The sequence below is a fragment of the Oreochromis aureus genome, linkage group 5, assembly GCF_013358895.1.
Source record: "Oreochromis aureus strain Israel breed Guangdong linkage group 5, ZZ_aureus, whole genome shotgun sequence".
Lineage (NCBI taxonomy): Eukaryota > Metazoa > Chordata > Actinopteri > Cichliformes > Cichlidae > Oreochromis > Oreochromis aureus.
This window is the reverse complement of record NC_052946.1, coordinates 40,450,717-40,465,898: the sequence shown is the minus strand read 5'-3', so window position 1 is coordinate 40,465,898 and position 15,182 is coordinate 40,450,717. Positions and strand designations below refer to the sequence as shown.

The window sequence follows — 15,182 nt, the reverse complement described above, 5'->3', positions numbered from 1 at the left end:
TACTTTATCCTCTTGATGAAAGATCGTCCTTGATGACAGAGAGAGAATATTTGTCGCAGAAGCAAAGAAAACAGGAGGCAGCAGAAGTTAGCGTGAGGAAAAAACCATCGCTGCTCAGCAGAAGACGCTCAGATGCTCACACACGTGTTACTGGGGCAGGTTTAGGATACAAGGCCTACGTTAACCCTGCATGATAAGAAGTGTTACTAACCATCACAACAGGATGATATCTGTAACACTGACAGGTTTCATTATCACCATAAACCTGCTGCAGGGTCCTGACTCAGGTTCCTGGTGTTTGACATCCTGAGAACTGCTCAGCATGTTGTTTCTCTTCTTTTTCTTTACGTTACAGAAGCTAGTGGACTAGAAAGTTGGTTTAACTGAACTGGATTAACTGGCTAACCTCAAAATATTGATATCCACTAACATGGGGAAAATTTTTTATATCATCAAGGTAATAAACTCCATCCATCCGTTTGCTTCTGTGCATCCAGTTCAGGGTCGAGGGAGCCTGGAGCCTGTCCGAGCCTTCAAGAGGCAGGGTGTGTGTGTGTGTGTGTGTGTGTGTGTGTGTGTGTGTGTGTGTGTGTGTGTGTGTGTGTGTGTGTGTGTGTGTGTGTGTGTGTGTGTGTGTGTGTGTGTGTGTGTGTGTGTGTTTGAGGAAGCGAGTCCATGACTTCAGCAACAAAACCACACAAAGATACACACTCGCAGGGAGAGGCAGTTTTTCTGTCTCTTCTCTGGTTTTACAAGCAGCTCGTCCTTGACGTTGCAGTTGACCAACGATGTGATTTAAATCAGCCGGCTGCTGCTTTAATCCAATCAGCTTTAAGGAATGAGTTGTGAGCTCAGCGTTTAATCCAATCAGTATTTAGAAATGAGTTGTTGCTGGCCAGAATCAATCAGGCCTGCCCACCTGATAATCAAATTCAATACAGTGATTTAGCTTATGTCCCTGAAACGTATTCAGAGTGTTCTGCCTCCTCGTTTTGTCTCCGATTCCCTCCCCCGCCTCTTTCTCTTCCTCCTCCTCCAGGATTTGTTTGATTGCTTTTCTTCCTGTTTCCTCCTTTTTTGTCACTTTTTCTTTCTTTTGTCTGTGTGTGTGTGTGTGTGTGTGTGTGTGTGTGTGTGTGTGTGTGTGTGTGTGTGTGTGTGTGTGTGTGTGTGTGTGTGTGTGTGTGTGTGTGTGTGTGTGTGTGTGTGTGTGTGTGTGTTCATGCACACGCCGACTTCCTGTTTCTCTCTATTTGTTTCTTTCGGAACAATTTCCTTGTCTTCTGTTGGAGACTGATATGAAAGGCGGCTTTGCCTGATGAGTCCAGTGGGAAAGGCGGTTGGAGGAGAAAAGGAGGGCAGCGTGTTGATGTATCAGGGTATAATTTGAGAGACAAGTCCTGGATTTCATCTGCAGTATTGTTCTGAAACGATAGTGCAGTCACACTCAGCAGAGAGGGAAGAGTCCGCTACATGTGCATAAGATGTTGGACAAATATGATCGCAGTCATGATAAATCTCATTTTTGGCATGTGCAAGGTTTTTGACACTCGTGGTCTTTGTTCCAGTTCTTATTGGAAAAAATTTTTTCTAAAAAGGGGAAAACAGATGATGGTGGTTTTTTTTCCAACATCCAAATTAAATCTGTGCAATCCAAGAAAAATATGACCAGCCTGCCAAACTTAACTGAGAGATAAAGCAACAGTTATTCAAAACAAGCAGAGCTCACATTAATCATCTATGCTGAAGCTTTTCTATTTATGTTGCTAACCGTGTTATCTGTTGGCTGATGTACTTTATATTTTGAAATCTCAGTGTCACCATGTTGGTTTAGCCAGAAATGACCACATTTTGACAACAGAGATCAACTAATGCTAGCTAGCTTCATCTGTGACCTCTATGGCTGCACCATACAAACAGAAAAAATGCTGAAATTTCTTCTTCTTGGATGATTTTAATACAAATAACCTCACAGCAGCCATATTGTTGGCACAGACACGGTCCAGGTTCAGGGTTAGTCAGAGGCCACACCCCTAATTTTACGCTTTAATTGCAGCAGGTGAGTTATAAAGGCTGTAAAGTTAAACACCAGTGTGTGAGGACCGACTCCGTTTTGGAGCCAGCATTAGAAGAACTGCAGTTATTGAAACTTTTGTGTTGGCATCGGGAGATTGTTGCTTGGTTTTGACAAGTTTGTTGAATTTTTCAGTGTTCATGCCAGACTTCTTTTCTACTTTCAGTTCAGTTTTATTTATATAGCTCCGAATAACAACATCAGTCTCCTCGAGGCGTTTTACATTGTAAAGTTCTGCAACAATAGGACAAGACAGAAAAATATTGTTGAAAATTCAGCACTGAACAACATCAACCAGAGAAAGAGACTCCTGCAAAACCACAAGATGAATATGTTTTTCTGCCATTCAGGATTTTATAAAACTGATTATAAACACAGTTAATCAGTAATTTATTTGCATTTAACTGGCTTCTCCACAGGTGTAACATCTCCGATTGGCTGTGGGGAACATTATTATTTTTACCTTTACTACCATGGCATGCCCAAACAAGCCTCTCTCTCTCTATCTTGCTGTCTCTCACTCATGCACACTGCGTCGTGCCAAAACAGCAATAATCCAGGTTTAGATCAGCACCACGGACAGCAGCTGCTGTCAGAGGTTGAGCTTACGCATCTTCTTCAACGAGGATAACACAAGCCCAACATGTTAACAGCGTCTTCCACACGTGACAGAGGGCAAAGGTCAGGAAGTACAATAATGTGCTTCCCTGCAGAACTTTCAGAGACGGGCTTATTTTAATAAAATGACTGAATATATGCTGGCAACTACAACAAAGCTCATAGGGAAAATGTACACTGCATTTAAAATGATGCTTTTGTTCACAAAGTAGAACCTCGATTTAAACATATAATGAAACGTTTATAATCTGTTCAACAGCCAGTGTATAGATGCCATGTAATGAACAGGGGCTACTGCACCCGTCCTGCCTTCGGTCTCTCTCTGGCTCTGGCTGTCCTGTTGGAAGTCAGGCCTTTGAGTTACTTCCCCAGTGAATAACAATTCATTAATGAGATACATTTTTTATATCTGGGAGAATTTGAATAATGTGCAGTGTGAAGTAGAAATCAAACTGATGCATTACATCTCTGTTGATCCATCGGCTGAGAGAAGAAATGCAGTTTCTTTATCTGCAAACTTTTTGAGTATCACATTTTTAATGCAGATCAAGTCAAAAAGACCTGAGACGGTTTTCCTTCATCCTTTAAAGTCATCCCATAAATGCTAAAGCTGGAAAACTGGCTTTTAATTCCAAGTGGATCAATCAGCAGCCGACCATTAGAGTAACTAATCCCTTTAAAATGTAATCATTTTGAATCTGTTGTTAATGTGCTTTCTGTTTGAATGGGCTTTATGACTCTGCCTTCTTATGTTATGTGTGTTTTCATATTTTCAGTGGGTTGTTATGACTTACAGCTCTGTTTAAGTAATATCAACAAAGCGGGTTTATCAGGATACAAATGGATTTATTTTTTAAACATAGCCGTTAATCTCAAATATAAATAAAAGTATAAACACATTTTCAGCACACTTGAACATGTTTCACACAGCAAATAACATTTTTTCCCGATATAAGTGAAATTAAAGTGGCAGTAAACATTTTATTATGTATTTCAAGCACCCATCTTTTAGTTTGTCCTTCCAAACAAATCTGTTCGCCCATTTCTGTGTCTGGTTTCTTCGTCTTGAAAAGCATATAAAGACAGATTGTTGCATTTAGGCATCAGTTCCACAATGGGAACAAACAGACTAATCAAAATTATTACTTTCCTCTGTGATTGCAGAGCTCCAGCTCAGCAGTTATCGTAGCTACAACACAAACTGTGTCTCTACAAGGCCAAAGTTCAGCAGCATTGCAGAGCGCGCCGGCTGTGGAGGCTGTGTTTGTATAACGGAGGAAGAAAACGGAGCAAAATCTTCTTCTTCCTCTCACATTACGACAGGATTTACAAAAGGCGTGTACGATGTGTCCGTCTCTGTGTGTGACTGACCATCATCATCGCTCGCCATTGACCATGTGATTTTATCTTTCACATTTATCTGCAAGATCTACTTTCACAGTGTTATTTATTTTGGACAGTTGTTGTATACACATGCTGTTCAGTCCTTTGTTTCCTGTTGTGTATTTCCTGCTCCAGCGACGCATGCTCGTATTAAACAAGTTTCAAATATTGAGGTGGTGTTCGTACAGCAGCTGGAAACTCTGTTTTTAAACGCTCAGATTCACACTTTATACATGTGTGACGTCACAGCGAGTGGATTTTCATAAATGTGATCATTTCCGGTACACAACTCTGGCTGTGAGCAAAGATGCTCCACCCACTTGTAGTTTGTGAGCCACGAGACGTTTGGCATACAGGTGTGGTAGCCTTAAAGGGGAGGAAGCTCATACGATACGCTACCATAAAATGAGTGTATCGGTAAGTTACAAGATGATGTTGACAGTGAGCCAGAGTTCCTCTTATGAAGCTGAAAATGGAGAAAACAGGACCGTTTAAGTACAAGTAGCAGTAGCTCACTTTAAATGTTCTCCACCACAGGTGACAGTCCTGCGTTTAAAGGGTTGCAGGTAAAAGACACATTATTAAATGAATCTACTTAAAGGACCAAAATGTGTTTCCTGTGTTTTATACTCAAATATGCTGTTTTTGGATTGTTACTGCTGCATTAACGTTGTCGTTACATCTTTATTGATTATATATTTTGTGATTTGTTGAGAACAAAATGATGTAACAACATTTGATCGAAACCAAAACCAACAAGCTGTTGTGGGCAGAGTTTAAAGTCACTGAGAAAAACAAAGTTAATGGTTTCTGGTTGTTATGCCTGCATGTATTTATTTACTATTCTTGCTCACACCAGCCAGCCGTTTCAGTCGCTCACTTCATTGACAGTAGTTTAAATTGGTACATGCTCACTTGCTTTGCTGGCAGATATTTTGCTCACTGGAGTTCATTCCATGTTGCTAGTTCCCAATTAACTTTGCTGCTAGCACCTTCCTGTTTGCAGCTTGGAGAATCTGTTTGTGTGTCGGTGTGGACCATCACCGCCACTTTGCCATCTTAGCGATAAGTCCAGTGCTTGTTTCTGGGAGCTGCTGCAGTACAGGCTGGTGCCAATGAATACAAATACAAACAGAAGAGCAGAGAAGGAATTATACTGACACTAAATACAGTTAAAGATTGCAAAAAACCTGTATGAAGGCGTAACACCCTTGTGCTGTCTAACATCCCTAATGAATGCATCTACACAGTATCGCTCAGTACTATATTTAAGGAAATCTGTGTATTTGGTGTCCCGTAGTTTCATGGAGTTAAAGTACTGCATATAATCTGCCCAGGTATTCTTCAGTGTAGGCCTAAAACTACAGTATGCTTCTGTAAAGTTATGAAATGAGCATTAGGTACAGAAATGTAAATCCAGGTGGTTTTATGTCAAAAGAGGAGCCCAGAAATTAAATATGAACAATTTTCCTTCTGGACATCTGGTTAAACCCAGAGATGAGTCCCTAAAAGGTTACTGTGTGACCATCGTCCCCACAATGTCAGCAAAACAAGTAAAATCATACACACACTCTCTCAGTTCTGAGCTCATGCATGGCTGATTCATGGCTTATTCCCCCGAGTCCATTTCTACAAGGACAGGACCGTGTGTGTGTGTGTGTGTGTGTGTGTGTGTGTGTGTGTGTGTGTGTGTGTGTGTGTGTGTGTGTGTGTGTGTGTGTGTGTGTGTGTGGACAAACATGACTCAGAGGGGGATGGGTAGGCCTGGTTTTAACCCGGTACTGAAACATCTGAAAGAACTTTAATAATTCATATGTTCTGTGTTCTTCATCTCTCTCCCTCTTTCTCTCACACACACACACACACACACACACACACACACACACACACACACACACACACACAGTTCACAGGAAAAAAAAAACCTAAATCCACCCTCTCAAATGCATGCACTCAAGCAGCTGCACACTCCAGTCCACACGCGTGCCCAGCCTATCCAAGACGCCGCACAACAATACGCACAGTTTCCACACAGAGGTTTTAATGGATGCGCAGATAAGCAAACACTCAACCTGTGCCGCCAATAACTGAATTCATGTGTAAACGATGTTTTGACAGCCACTCTTCTCGCTCCCCGGGAGGTCGTGTAAGCCGTCTCCTGCCATTTCTCCCCTCCCCCCACCTCCTGCTGCCACTCGCTATTACTTTAACTCTGCTTTGTCTCTCAGCACCTCTGTCCTCAGATTTGTTTCTCAAGTGTGTGTGTGTGTGTGTGTGTGTGTGAATGAGTGTTGCATTGTCATGAGATGCTGCCTGCTTTGCATGCCAGACAGCCTGCATTACATTTGTGACCTACTTTGGTTCAGAGTGTGTATTTTTTATGAGAGTGGGAGATGCAGACGTGCAAATGGGGACGTGAGGCTGGCTGCTTGCATTGAAACACATTTAAAACTGCACAACGAGCCATCAGCGCACACACATGCACACAAACATATGCCGATCATTTATACACACCTTTTTATTCGTCTGCATACCTCGGGTTACCCACAGTGCTGGTTGGCATAGTGACAGATGCCTGTGTGTGTGTGTGTGTGTGTGTGTGTGTGAGCTCTCCAGACACAAACGGGAAAATCTGCTAAAAAAACAAAAAGACATGCTTACTCAAAAATGATCAAAGTAGAGCGTGTACATGTAATCGTGTATGCAGCACGCATAGTTGCACATCTGTATACAACAAGGGGAATGCAGGAGTGGCGGAGGTCTTCTCCCTTTCTCTGTTTTCCTTTCAGTTTTGTGTTAAAAGGAAACGCTTAAGTATCATCACGCTTGAGTGGCACTTCCACGGCCAGAAGCTTATTTAATTCAGCCCCCTAAGCTTTTTTAAACAGAGTTCCCAATTAATTTTTAAATTACAGCACAGACTTGTTGACTAGCTTCTGACACTTGAGAAATTATGTTAATTCCCACACTTCGCACGGCAGCGGAGCCGGCTCGCTCCCGCCGTGCTGCTGAGGATGTGGAATCAGTGAAACGCCTTGTTGGCCTCGTGGCTGTAGGGCCACAGAGACTGCGTTCATTCAGAGCCACACTCGGCGCACTCACTCAGCATGAGTGGAAATGGGTGCGTAACAGTGTTTGTTGGAAGATTTAAAGTCGCTGCCCTCACACTCTGACCTTTAACTGCAACTCTAAAGGAAAAATACATAAAAATGTATTTTTACAGCAACCTTTATTATCACAGTTACTAATATAAATAGTTAAATTATTCTGTAAAAGTACTGGTTAGCATAACGAGGTAAATAAACGGAAGTTTTAAGGTGGTAAATGTTGTTTATCTGCAAATAAGGTCAAAGTTAAAATTTAGATTATTGGATAAAACAGATGTTGACAGAGTTATCTCACTTCAGGAGATTACAAAGACAGAAATTCACGTTTAAATATTCAGTTTGGTCTCAGCGACCCTTCTGTTCTGTAGGAATATAACCAGAACCCTCGAGTTTTGCTCATTGACACTTGATATGTTGGAAATCTGTCTGCATTTATGAATTAGACAGCAGTTGTTCACAAATGTTCGACAGTCTCTCTGAGAGTGACTATAGTCAGTCCAACAAAGAAGAAAGAAGAACCTGTGCAGTCGCCTTGCAGTGAAAAGTCATGAGTGTGCAACACCCTCGAGTCGTGACAAGCTGCAGAATGTGAAAGAACTTTTTGTAGAGGCAGGGAGGTCTGTCCTGTTTTTACCCATGTGACTGAGCCATGAGGGTATTCTGAGTAAAGCGGTAGTTTAGTAAAGCCGAGCGTGTGCAGCGTTGGACGGGTTGTTTTTGACTGAGCCCAGTTGGTGTAAGTTTGCTCGGCTAACGGTATCTCAGGATGGAGGCCTATTGTTCATAGTATTTTAATTTATGTAATAAAATATGGATGTTTGTTTGTCCTTGCATTGATATAGTATTGCTGTGCACTAACTCAGGCAATCCTATGCTGTGTCAGTAGTAGATGTGGACACCAGCATGTAGGAGGGCGTGCAGAGGGTTGGGCACAGAGGAGGATCAGATGGATAATCTGTTGTGGGGACCAAAGAAGGTGATGTGGAGCACCCAGCACCTGAGTCAAATTAAGCACAGAGAAGAGAAATGACCCAATTTATCACCCTATTTTAGGGTTTTCCTATATCTGTGGAAATTGCTTTGAAATCAGGATTTGGGGTTAAAAGTGCCTGAAATGACAAAGAAGTTCAGTTTGAAGCCTCTCGGGGAAATCCTGTTTAACACAGTACTGCATGGTCTTAGGCTCCCTTTGTTGTTGTGTGTTTTTCTCAGAATTTCTGAATCTGTAGCTGCTGAGTCACATCTATCAACACCCATTACAGCAGCTCTTACATGCTGAAATGACTCGTTTCCTGTTGCGCTCTGTTTAGTAAGACGCTCTGGATACAGTCATCAGAAGTGAGAGAATAATAAAAAGTCAATAAAGGCTGTTGCTCAGCAAATACTGATTATAAGAGGCTTAAAAAAAAGAGCAGAATGATCCCAACATGCTGGTTTTAGTCTCATCGGGTCTAAATACAGACATTAACTTTGAGGGGGATGTGAAGTAGAAACAGTCACATACTCAGACGTCACTCTCTTGTCTTTCTTCCCACAGAGAAGAGAAGCCGGAGTAAGGATAGATCCCACCCCTGACGCCAGCTCCGCCCGTACAGCCCCTCCGTCCGAACCCGACCTCCCCTTCCCCCTCTCGCAGCTCCAGGGCTCTCTGAGGGTTCCTTTCCGGGTTCTCCAAAGGGTTCTCTGTGGTGTTCTGTAGAGCTCCATACGCCTCGGGGCCTCAGACCTTCATGCGTCTCCCAGCAGCAGAGTCCACCCACACCTCCACCCACCACACCACCACCTCCTCTACCATGAGCTGTGAACAGGAGTTTGGAGACGGCGCTATGGGAGTCACGCTCACACTGCGCCTCCTCATGCATGGAAAGGTGAGCAAGACTGTTATTCATGTTAATTAGACAGAAATAAAGGACAACGCAGGTTATTGTGCCGCTAGCAGCCAGAGAAAAGACCATGACATCAATAAATACTGAAAAATAATTACATTATAATAACATCGTATCTCAGATGGAAATGATTCAGAAACTTTAAAAGGTTCCCAAATTTAACTTATAGAGAAAAAACTACCAACATAGTGAACAGAATATTATTTTCTGGGGAACCAGGATCAGGTGAGGACATGGCCAGCACAGACTGAAGCCTGTAAAGGGGTTACCCACACACTCATAGAACTGATGTTACATTTAGTAACATTTACTTTCTTGCGGTTCGATCCGGCCCTGCGTTAAAGGGTCCGAGTCTCTGCTCCCAGAGGGTGCATCACCAGAAACCAGACACACACCGAGCTCTGCCTACACCTGAGTCCCTGCCCTGCTTGGTCTTGTAATGCAACTGAGTATTCCTAATAGTCAGCTACAGTCACCAGCCTCACCCATTAATGACTGCGTCCCCTCCACCATCAGTGTACTTGGTGAATCCGTGAACTTCTACTTTAGCAGTAGGATAATAGGCCCCAAAGATCTGTCACTTTTATGGGCTAGAACGAGCTGCTAGAAAGATGTAATAATCACACACAACATATTTTACTGTTAAATGAAGAATTCATCCATCCATTCGCTTCCACTCATCCTGTTCAGGGGCGCTGGAGTCTATCCCAGCTGTCATAGGGCGAGAGGCGGGGTACAACCTGGACAGGTCGCCAGTCTGTCACAGGGACAGACAAACCAATCGCTCTCACATTCACACCTATGGACAATTTAGATTAATCAATTAATCTATCCTCACTAACTGCATGTCTTTGGACTGTGGGAGGAAGCCGGAGTACCCGGAGGGAACCCAGGCAAACACGGGGAGAACATGCAAACTCCGCACAGAAAGACCCCGGCCTGATGGTGGAATCGAACTCAGGACCTTCTCGCTTCTTCTCCCGGCCATCGAGAATCCGAACAGGAAGTAGTAAGCCTCTCCGAAGTCACCAAGTTTCCCTGAAGTTCACTGTTCAACACGGCAGAATGAACAAAGGTTTTATAAATCTAATCATCAGATCACAGCCGTTACTCAGTCGTCCTGGACTCCATGTTTTAGAATCCAAGCACGGAAACCTGAGAGCATTGCTGTCTTCCAGACGTCCCATGTTCCCCAGGAAGAACAGTCCATTATTACCCAAACTTCATTTTTTATACTCTTTAAAATGACACTTCGACACTTGCTGAGAACACTGTTGCTTTCAGTGGCTCTGGGTGTCCCAAACTTCGCCTGTACACGGTTACCCCGCTGACCTCCTGTTATTAGAGCTCGCATTATGTAAACTATATGAAGTTGGTGACACAAAAGAAAAAAATGCTTTCTGTTTTATGAATATGAAAATGCCAACATGATTAAATGTTGGTGCATAAACATATCTCAGCGCTATGCATGCATGTTCAAAACATGAATTTTGATTGGCTGAATGAGTCTGTTTTTAAATTTGAGGATAATGATTTTCTTGTTTGTGTTTTTTTTCTCTGCAGGAAGTAGGAAGCATCATCGGAAAGGTGAGTTCTTGACGTTCGCTTCTATGCTCGTCGTGTTACCCAGTATGAAAAAATTTGCTCTGCCAGAAAGTAAAAATCACTCAATCTGTGAAAAAGTCATTAAAACGAACTTTTAACTGAAATTAAAAAACGAAAACCAACATCAGAGCCATCATCAGGCTTTAGTTTTCTGAAATTTGCACGCCTCTCGTGATAACATTTGGCGTAATCCTTCTACACGATATGAAGTTGCCGTGAAATGTGCATTAACAGTGTGTAACATTTCCAGTCGGGCCGTGTCATTCGAGTCTGTACTTACTGAAAAGGCGCTGCTCTCAAGGGAAGCGAGTCAGTTTAAGCGTGGACGTGTTAAATAAAGCCCAGTAGGATTTTTGTCCAAATATATCACAGCTGAGCGAGGCGCGATAATGACCGCTGGCCCCCACGGCACATTCGCTAACCCACAATTGGGGCTGATATCCTTCACCCCCCACCCACCCAGTCACTTCCAGTATGCAGCCTATTAGCTGTGACATAAAGATGGCATTAAATTACATGATGGTTCTAGTTGGGTCGTGCCAGTCTGTAGTCCCCCTGCAGGAGCTGCTCTCCGGGGCTTCTGCTAGCATTAAACAAGCCTGCCAGGCTGACGCCGGCTGAAGAACTGCTATCTGGTTTGGGCAGGCTCGGCCGATGAGGACGCGTGTCAGCAGAGATAAATGTTACGCAGCTCAGATATAAATATGATCCGTGTTAGCCCCCTTTGTTTGTCACGCCGACGTTTTTCCTGAGCGAATTAGCAAACGTGTGTCACATTCACAGCATCGCACTGTCATACCTGTTAGCCGCCTAGCACACTGAGGAGCTCCACCAGTGAAGCTGCTCGGGGGCATCCCGCTGGCTGCTGATTAGTAGGCAGCGAGCGTCGCTGATTCGTTTTCCTCACCTGGATTTTCCAGTCACTCTTTCAGTAAAAGTAGCTTATTCCTCACATGTAACTGCATCAACGATTTAAAAAGACTGGAAAATGATCTTGTATGTATTTGATCGTGTTTGTGTTCTAAACTTGCTCAGATACTTGTCTAATAAATCTTTATTAAGGACTCGGTACACTCAGAGATGACTGTCATTCCTGTGTCTTTCCACAGAAAGGAGAAACGGTGAAGAGAATACGAGAAGAGGTAAGACTGACCTCATCTCCCATCACACATGTTCATTCTTCTGTCATCCTCCTCTGTCTCCCATTAACCCATGACTGCCCTCTGAATGCAGCTCCTGCTAACTGCAGCGTGACTGTAAAGCACTGTGACACTGTGTGTCTTTAACTGAATCAGGAGCCATGATTATATATCCTGTTAGGGCTCCTTTCTGCTCAGACTTAACTGTAAATACAATAAAAAGTGGCTTTCATCTTCACTGCAGCTGTGAGCAAGAATCCACCTGAAATATCTGAAGGTGTGTTTAGTATTTTTGGCGGCCTCCTGTGATGTTGCAGTTTGCACATTTAGCTGCTCTTTGCTGTCAGAAGTCTTTAAAGTAATAGCGAGTGTACAGGGGAGGCGTTCCCCTGGAATCGGACCTCTCTGGCGTCCTGTCCGTTCGAGGAAACATCGAGTGTGACAAAGACACAAACGTGAGGTAAGAGGGGAACCGTAGAGACGAGACGAGGACGCTGGATTGTGCCAATCGTAATCTGTCGGCAGCATCTGCAAATCAGAAGCTAACATCAGTGGTTCAAACTTCAGGACCAACAGTTTTGTGGTGCAATGCTGATGCAAGACTTTGTTCAGTTGAAGTGTGTGAAACCAGTCAATGTCTCACTGTGTTTTCAATTCAATTGTATTTATATAACTGCAAATCAAAACAACAGTTGCCTCAAGACGCTTTATATTGTAAGGGAAAGATGCTACAATAGCTTCTTCAGCAGCTAAGCATTGTGGGAAACCCTGACTGGACGGTGCTCCGGTCTGGCGGTGGAATGTTGCTGTTCCCATTCCCAACACATGAAATGATGCTTTATTCTCAAAGCTGCTGGCGTGTCTCGGTTATACACGCGGTGTCCTTTGGTGGGGGTGCGGGACACTACGGTGGGATTACTGTTGTGAAGAAGTGCATTCACCAAATCTAACACAGTTGTTTGTAGTGACTAAACCGAAGCTGGACGAAAGCGAAACCAAGCGCAAAACAAAAAGGTCCAAACGTCCTGTGAACCGTGGCGTTCTGACAGCAGCGCTCCTCCAGCCTCTGAACTCTGACAGACTGTAGGTCTGTGAAGTAACACCATTATCTCTCTGATGTTGGTGCACTGAGGCACAAACAGCATTACCTGACACCCTCGGATGGGAACGTTCACACTGAACCTTTAAGTTGACAGGATGACTAACAGTGAGAAGAACTGAACTTATATATCATATAAAGACAAAACCTGAATCCCAGCAGCGCCCAGCGTGAGAGCCGGTCTAATCATTTGCTGCCTCTTCATGCTGTCTGCTTTCTCTTCCCTCTCCTGGCTTCATTTGCAATCAGGCCACTTACAGCAGCTGTATGAATACTTAAACACACGGATCTATAAGTTCAAATGCTCCACATTCATCTCACTGAAAACAGAACACGGCCATATCAGTGGCTTAATGTATTCCACAGCAGACAGTTTTTTATATAAGTGAACAAAGATGCCAAGATCCTCAGAGGAGAGATGCTGTGAAGATTATCCTTGAGCAAACAAGACTCGGAGAGATGTACCTGTGTGAGTGTGTATTCATAGCTTTGTGGGGACCAAAAATTGAAGTTTACTATACTTATGGGGACCAAAATCCCAGGTCCCCACAAGTTTGAAGGCACTTTGGAGACTATAAATGAGATTTTAGTGTCAGGGTTACAGGTTATGGTTAGAGAAAGCATTATGTCAATTAGATGTCCCCATAAGATATGAATACCCAACGTGTGTGTGTGTGTGTGTGTGTGTGTGTGTGTGTGTGTGTGTGTGTGTGTGTGTGTGTGTGTGCTTTAAAAAGGCTGCCTCATATATTACACTGTAGAAACAAAGATGAGTTTTTATGTCACCGAATCCTCACTGTCATGTTGAACAGCTCTCCCGAGTCCCTGCAAAATAAAAGCTTCTCTGTGGGTTCAGCAGCAGCAGCGAGCAGACTGAAATATGTGAGGAATTATCACACTGAGATTTTCTTTAACTACAGAATGAGCTTCAAATTAGGTCACACAACACCTTGCGGTGTTTTTCAACAATATGTTTCTGGAGTTTAATGAGTCTAAATGAACTCAGTTAGTCCCCTGCTTGTCTGGAAAAATGTAAAATATTAACCCACAAATATGTTCTGGAGGGAGAAATGATTTTAGAAATGTGTGTGTTAGGAGAAATGGTTTGAAGATGACTGCACATGAATCAAGACTCCAGCGAGAAACGGGGGAGGGAGCAGGAGAGAGGGGGAGGGGGCAGAGTTTTCATTTATGTGTCGGGGGAATTTTAAGGTAACTTGTGAAATGTCACAAAAATAAAATGTGAATTTACGGGAAAAAGAGCTGATGAAAATTCTTTTATACAAAACAAGCAGCTATGCATATGATAATATTTAATACTTGTAGAACTCTATATAACCCGAGCTCTCGCGCCTTTGCTTGTTTAGTTTGTGCTGGAGTGCAGTCTGCATCCTGGCTTTTTTGGAGAGCGCCTCCCAGAGGAGCTAAAGTAGGCGGCCAGGAAGTGGGAGGTCTGGGCAGTTCTAACTCTGGGCATCCTGGACATGGATGGATGGATGGATGGTTTTTGTGTAATCTGTCGTTATCCTTAATATAACAGCGACATTCTTGACCAAAATTCTGAATTATTTCATTAAATTTCTCTGAGATAAAGAAATGAACAGCTGTTCCTTTATAGATATGACAACAGGAAAATTATAGGCTTCATTCTGGGGAAAAGGATGAATGTTTTGTGGCAAACACAAGGTATTTTGGGTGGTGTTTGGTCTAATAATGAGTAAGAGCAGGAAAAAGTGATGGATCTCATGCTCTGTCCATGGTGCTGAACCCCAACATGCCCCAGAATGGGTACTCAGCTTTTTAATTAATTAAAGATATATTTTCTTTTTTAGATGCAGCATGGTGCAAAAACCAGAGAGCAGATTAGAAATACAACGCGCATCAGCCTGAAGCACATTAGTGCCATTTACCATGTTAACTCTGTACAAAGGTCACACTCGCTCGAGTTGTTTCCGCCCATTGGAGCAGTGTTCAGACAACACTAATGTGAGTTTGACTGACTGATCAGCCGCTTGTTCAGCTGAAACAACCTGCAGCCAAATATGGCTGAAATGTGGCTGTGCCTGGAGTTTCTGGCAGAACAATGCTGACTAATGATTCTTGTGGGAAACGTGGCATCAGAGGAAAAGGAGGAGAGCGAACAGAGCCTCGCTCGGACTGAAGAGAGTCGGGAGTCTCTGAAGGGGCCAGCGCGTGTCGTTATAAAACACTGGAAACTGGATCCAAAAGTGGGCACACTATAAGAAGATCAATGCATCACACTGTGCTCAT

The 15,182-nt window shown here is 43.2% G+C and overlaps 1 protein-coding gene across 1 annotated transcript in view; it reads left to right on the top strand.

The window, feature by feature from the left end:
* The window catches only part of pcbp4 (poly(rC) binding protein 4), a 178,222-nt gene that overhangs the window by 90,169 nt on the left and 72,871 nt on the right, over positions 1–15,182 (top strand). The window contains exons 4-6 of the mRNA XM_039611948.1: positions 8,720–9,050; positions 10,632–10,655; positions 11,783–11,815. Of these exons, the coding sequence (XP_039467882.1) occupies positions 8,913–9,050; positions 10,632–10,655; positions 11,783–11,815 (195 nt within the window). The 5' untranslated portion in view covers positions 8,720–8,912. The remainder of the gene's footprint in view (positions 1–8,719; positions 9,051–10,631; positions 10,656–11,782; positions 11,816–15,182) is intronic.